A 6,580-nucleotide genomic window follows, 5' to 3' on the forward strand; every position below is an offset into this window, starting at 1 on the left:
ATGGAAAAAAAGCGCAAAATCTTCAATCCAGGCTGCTATCGTGTCTCCATAAAGTTCCTGTCAGTGTCTGTCTATGGATGGATCCATGGTTCTACTAGAATCCAGTCTCTGGTCACATTTCACCACCTGTTGAGGCTCTAAGTTGGACCAGACAAGGTTCCAGTTTTTACATATTTTAGCAAAATGTTGATCGTTGGTTGGAACCAGAAATTGGTGTTCATTAATAAATACGAGTTTCTTCAGTATAGTTTTATGCTTTATCGTATTAATCACTGAATTCCTGACATTCTTGGGTCTTTAATCCAACAGTGTGTCTTTGTTTTGTAAGATTTTTAATCAGTTTTATCTGATTTGGTATTTTAAAAAGCGTATCTTCTCTTGACAGTTACTGCTCCTTCATAAATACAGCATTTCTTCTGTTTGACTTCTTCTCGGCTCTGTTTTTTGTTTTGTTTTTTCCAATCAATTAATCTTAATTTAGCCAAAAACTAAAGTTGTTTCCACTTTGTTCTGGGACCTGAACGTTGAGGTTCACGTTTAAAGTCTCAGAGCTCAGATGTGCGACAGCTTTGTACCAGTTGAAACCGTAGATAAGAAACCTTCCCATGACTGAAACATTTGCAGGATCCCTTTCTGGTTTTTAGTGGAATAAATTCTGTGCTCTATCTCCCCAACGTTGGTCCATTTTGTTCAGAACAAGAGTCACGTGAACCCGGTTGAAGAACCACAACGCTGCGTCCGATCGCGGTTTCAGCTTTTGTTGCAGCAACGCGGCGCTCCAGGAAGCCGACGAGATTTACGGCCGGATGAGGAAATGGGAGACCATGTGTTCCATACGTTCAGGCCGCCGCAGACGGCAAAACTAAACAACAACCAGAAAAAAGAAAAAAAAAAAGCTTCTGTTTGCTCCTTTCTTTCCTTCTGAGAGCGTCAAAGACAAAGCAAACATCAGCGCCTCGGACTTGTTTGCAGGAACATTCGGGCTCTTTGTTGGAGTCTTTGCTGTTCACCGAGTTCACTGAAACATATTCTTAATATTTCAGAAGGAATGCAGGTGATTTGCACGACAGCGTTAAAGGAAAACGCAGCGTTTGGTGCAGAAGCAGAGACAAGATGACTTTTCAGCTGCGTGTCACGATAATACAACACAAGACATAAAAAAATGGGTTTAAATGTGAAAAACTTGGTCACAAACATGAAAAATAACTTTCATAAACGACTGAGCAGGTTTGACAGGTTGCACCCCACAAACAAAAACATGGTGGACAGTTTGATCCAAGTGGAACAAAGTGCTGCAAATTCCTGTTAAAATATAAATGCTTCTAGGAAGTGTTTTTGTTTAGTGAGCTCAACGTTTGGACGCAAAAAAGTGGGACAATTTAAAAAGGAAATATCCTGGAAAGTTTTTGATATGTTGAACTAAAATTCAGACATCATTGTAAATATCCAGAGTTTGTTCCTGATGATTGGAGACGGAATAACGTCTCCCAGACCCTTGATGTCAGGAGGGGAGGCTCTAAAACAGGGGTGTCGAACTGCGGCCCTCGAGGACCAGGATTGGAGACCCCTGCTCTAAAACAAGCCCACTTGCCATCTAATTACTGCTCATCATGACAGAACCGAGGAAGGCCGAGGACCTGCCTGCACCACGGAGCAGCTCAGCGCTTTGAAATGCGCCCGGAGCTGCACATGCGTCCGTGTTTACAGCTTTCATCGCCTCGTCCGCCTTTCATCCGCTGTTGCTGCTAATTAATATCTGGTTTTATCTCTGCGTGCATCGTCAAATTAAGTCATCGCACGGCGGCCGACGCCAACAAGCTGCAGGACCGAACTCGAGCGGGCACGTCTTCTGTTTGTTTTACCGTTTGTGCCGTCGGTGCCAAAGTTTCATGGCGAAGCTTCGATGAGCGACAGACGAAAGGCGGCTCGGGCAGATACATCAAAACACACGGCAGAGCGTCGACTTTTTTCTTTTTATTTGTGTCTGTTGGCGGATTTCAGTGTGAACGTCTGGAGGGGAATTACAAAATTAGCTCCTTTGTGTCTAGCTTCAGTCACTCGGCGGCCACACACACACACACACACACACAGTCAGAAAAATGATTTATATACACTTAAAACGTGAACACACACACTCAGCTGAAACACTCCATGCTGGCCTTGGCTCGCTCCATCTCGTGCAGGAAGTTATAAAACTGAGGCAGCGTCAGTTCTGGAAGGAAAGAAAACAAAAGGAGACAAATAGAAAAAGTCCCAGTGAAGCTTTTTTACTGCTTAATATGAGCTGCAGTGATGATACATAATAAACAAATATAATATAAAAACAAGTGTGTTTCATAAACACTGATCAGCAGCTTTTCACATCCTCGAGCTTTTACTTTGAAAGTGCATCATACATCAGCAGCACACCGAGGATCAGACCCTCGAACAAACCGTCACAGCTCAGAAACTAGAAGTCGTATCGAAATAATTCTTTCAGCGTGTGAAGCAGAATCTTGTTGTGAACATTCTGATGTATTTTCATGTCCAGACTGTGTTTTATACAGATTTGGTGGCAGGTTAGAGAAACTCACTGTTTCTGGTTTTCATAGTTTAGAGCTCAGATATAATGGGAGTCAATGAGAGTTTTGGTGGACTCTCTGAGCTTTGAGGTGATTTATGAAGAAACCATGAATCCTACAGCAATGAGACTCACACTGGGTGGAAGAGGACAGAAATACCTACATTTAGTATAAAGTGTTCATGTGGAGGAGAAACTGTGACAATGAGACGAGGTTAACGTACCTCTTTCAAAAAATGCTTCTGGTCAAAATGAAAGAAAAATTCCAGATTTCAAAAAATTCACAACATTTAAACGGTGACTGTGTAAAAACTATAAAAGACATCAAAACACGGATTTAGAGGAATAATATTCAAAGCCTTGGGAACCGTTGAAACTTCGAATTAAGTTTCTGCTGTAAAATCTGTCGGAGCTACAGAGATCCAAAGACGGCTGGATTTGGCGGTTGTCGGACCGACTTCCCATTCATTTCAATGGGGATTTTTAACGCAGTTTTTTTTAAAGAATTTTATTAAAAAATGTACGATGCATCACTACGAGAAGTCCCAGCGCACCGCTCCTGATCGAACCACACGTTTTCATGTTTACGTGGGTTTTCTTAAAGCTGTGGGACGAGTTAGGTGCTGAAAATCATGTCAAGAAGAAAAGTTTTACGACGTCAAACTGGATTTATGTCAAACTGGCACATTCCCACCAATCCTCTGCGCTTCAAAAAGCAAGAGAAATTATTAAAAATGTCCTGTTTATCAGCCAGAAAACAACTTTCCAGTCGTCCCTTGAACTCATCAGGTGAGTTTTTGGGGAAAAAACAACAAGTCTGAGCTGAAATCGTGACATTTTAAAACATAAACTGTGCAAAACAAAACAAAGCGTCGAAGGTAAAATCAGAAGACATCAGACGTCCTGAACGTCTGTCTCTGATGAAGGCTCACCCATGTAGACGTTCTCCGTGGAGTTCCCCTTTCTGACCACCAGCTTCAGCTGCAGGAGGAACAAAGTGCGTTTAGCAGAAGTGAACAAAGAGACGAGCGACGGGTGAGTTCGCTGGAGCTCCGTACCTGCAGGAAGATGTTTCCCACTTTCTGGATTTCGCTGGTTCCAACCGTCACTGTGGACAGAAACACGCCGTCAGAAAGTTCTCAGATTCCTCCTCAGTCACACATCAGCACATTCATGGATTAGGAACGTTTTGTACATTTAAAGCTCGACATAAACGAGAGTCTGTGCAGTATTAGTACTTCAATGTCAGTATTTATACTCACGAACGAATCTGCGTGACACCATCAAGAGGAATTTATCTGAAGTTGTGCTCGTGCATATTTGGGTTCTGTTTTGTTTTTTCTACTGATATTTCTTCAGTGTTTCCTCTTTGCTGCTGTATTAATGCAAGTTTCTCCACTGTGGGATCAATAAAGGCTCATCGTACCGCATCAGAACATCCAGAATTATTCAAAATTAGTCCAAAATGTCGCCAAAAATGACACAAATCTTGTCAAAAATTAAATAAATTCGTCCAAAAATGAGTCAAACTTGTCCAAAATATTTCAAAAAATTGTCTCAAATGACTCAACGTGACCAAAATAATGCAAAGTTATTCCAAAATTACTCAAAAATCAGTCATGAAAGGATCTGTGTAACACCACTGACATGTGACATATTATTTTAACATCCAGACGAGTTTATTAGATGATCTGAACTAGTACTTATTTTATTCTGTTTATTTTTTCGACTGATGTCTCTTAAATGTTTCCCCTTTGCTGCGGTAATAATGCACATTTGCCCTCAGAGGGATCAATAAAGGCTCAACGTATAGAATCAGAATGTCCAGAATACTTTACATTTGTCCAAACTTGTACAAAATGTCACCAAAATTACACAAATCTTGTCAGAAACAACAGAAATTAGTCTAAAATGTCTACAACGTTCCAAAATTGACACAAATCCTTTAAAAAAATATGTGCAAATTAGTGCAAAAATGCTTTAAAAAAATGGTCTAAAATTATTTTATGGATCCAAAATAATGCAAAATTAGTCCAAAATGACTCAAAAATCAAAATGAAAGGACCTGAGAAATTGTTATTTCCATCCAGAGATGTTTGGACAACCTGAACCATTTCTTTCTTTCTTTCTTTTTGTTTTTCAACTGACATTTCTTAGATGTTTCCCCTTTGCTGCTGTAATAGATGCAGAGGCGTTCTGTTCCCGGCCGAGGCCTTCAGGAGGCCGTCGGGCCTCCAGCGCCTCCACTGGACGCAGCCGAGTCGTCTGGGTCGACCTGCAGAGACGCGTCTCTTTGTTTCTGGCTTCTGAAGCTTCTGTGTGTCAACAAACAGCACCGAGACACTCCCCGTCCATCCCTTCAGCGTGACCACGAGCTAACGAGATGCTAACGACGGCCGGATTAGCATTTCTATCGGGTGTGTAAATAAATAAAGACAGCATCGGTCTGCTGCGGCACCAAAACACAGCAGAAGTTAGGCCTCCGTCAGAGGACCGAGCACCAGAAATAGACTCCAGTCAACCTGTAATTTAGCTGAACGTGAAGCTGACCCACCTCCAAACTTCCACTCCATGTCCACCAGCTGGTTGACCGTCAGCGTCTGTCCCAGAGCCAGTCGGCACAGAGCGGCCTGGTGCTCGGCCCACTGCCAAAACAGCAAAGAGACGCGTCAGACGGACTGGTGGAGGCGATTCTGGAGGATTAGCTGCACTTCATGGCACAGAAAGCAATATAAGGCTCAACATCAATGAAAAAAACAATAAAACTACCTCCTGGACGGATGTTAGAGACACATTTATGAATGTTATTAACGAGGTTTTCATGAAGGAGGACGTCGAAATGAACCTCAAGTCTCCTGAAGACGTCCTCAAAGAACAACAACAAACCCTGTAAATAAAATCCCATAAAAACCTGAAAACCAGGCAGCAAAAGTTCCAGAAAAATATGTGAAAATGGTGGAATATATTTAAAAATAAATAAAGAAAAATGATCATTTAATAGAAAAAAAAGGATAAACAACAAATATAAATATAATAATCGTAATTTTAAAATGCCATTTTTTAGTCCTTAATACACACAATATTATTTAAAGTTTAGTTATTAGACTATTTTTTTGTTTACAGTCAAGAAGTGGATTAAAACTTAAAAATCCAACAACAACAAAAAAACAACTAAAAATCTGGCAGAAAAATACATTAAAATGGTGGAATACTTATAAATAAAAATAGAAAATGATCATTTAATAGCAACAAATGTTAAACAACAAATATAAATATAATAAAAAATAATATTTGCCATTTTTCAGTCCTTATTATAGATAATGGTATTTAGACATTTAGCCTTTTTTGTTTGTTTACAGTCAGGAAGCAGAATAAATCTTTAAAATCTTATCTAAAAAAACAAACAACCAAAAATTGGCAGCAAAAAAAAGGGAAAAACACTATTTGTATAAAGATTTTTGTTATTTACTGTTTCAGCCTGTTTGTTTATTTTTAATGTCAAAATTTAAATTAATACTTTTTAAAATATATATCATAAAATAATAATATTGAGGAATTTTATAGATTTTAATTCTAGTTGTAAAATTTTATGAACAAACCCTGTAAAAGGCAAATGATGTCTGATTCAAACTGGTGTTTCTCTACAGTTATTATATATTATAATTAATATTTTTTCTGTGATTATTTAACATAAATATTGGAAAAAATAAACTTTTTTTTCACAGTTTGAGTGTAATCGTTATGATGCTACCTGCTGTGAGAAGTGAGCCGCCTTGTCGTCTCCGAGTCCTGAGGAGAGAACAGAAACAGGAATCAGGTTTGGTTTCACTTTCAGAACGTCTGTCGGCGACGGATGGAGGATTCAGACCTAAAGTCAGCAGGTCTTCTCTGATCTGCTCGGCCGTCAGGTTCTTCTTCAGAGCTCCTAAAGACGAGAAAAAAACAAACGTCAGTCGGTTTACAGCTGAACTTCCACCAGCGTCAGGTTCAAACCGTAGAAGACATCAAAACACTGATTTA

General features: G+C 39.7%; 1 protein-coding gene across 1 annotated transcript in view; it reads right to left on the minus strand.

Annotated features, from left to right (window-relative positions):
* Positions 1 to 1,959: 1,959 nt before the first annotated feature.
* The window catches only part of commd7 (COMM domain containing 7), an 8,365-nt gene continuing 3,744 nt past the window's right edge, over positions 1,960 to 6,580 (minus strand). The window contains exons 3-8 of the mRNA XM_008305773.1: positions 6,429 to 6,485; positions 6,312 to 6,349; positions 5,115 to 5,205; positions 3,619 to 3,668; positions 3,493 to 3,541; positions 1,960 to 2,212 (exon numbers count right to left, since the gene is read on the minus strand). Of these exons, the coding sequence (XP_008303995.1) occupies positions 2,136 to 2,212; positions 3,493 to 3,541; positions 3,619 to 3,668; positions 5,115 to 5,205; positions 6,312 to 6,349; positions 6,429 to 6,485 (362 nt within the window). The 3' untranslated portion in view covers positions 1,960 to 2,135. The remainder of the gene's footprint in view (positions 2,213 to 3,492; positions 3,542 to 3,618; positions 3,669 to 5,114; positions 5,206 to 6,311; positions 6,350 to 6,428; positions 6,486 to 6,580) is intronic.

The sequence above is a fragment of the Stegastes partitus genome, unplaced genomic scaffold (genome assembly GCF_000690725.1).
Source record: "Stegastes partitus isolate 25-593 unplaced genomic scaffold, Stegastes_partitus-1.0.2 Scaffold2612, whole genome shotgun sequence".
NCBI lineage: Eukaryota > Metazoa > Chordata > Actinopteri > Pomacentridae > Stegastes > Stegastes partitus.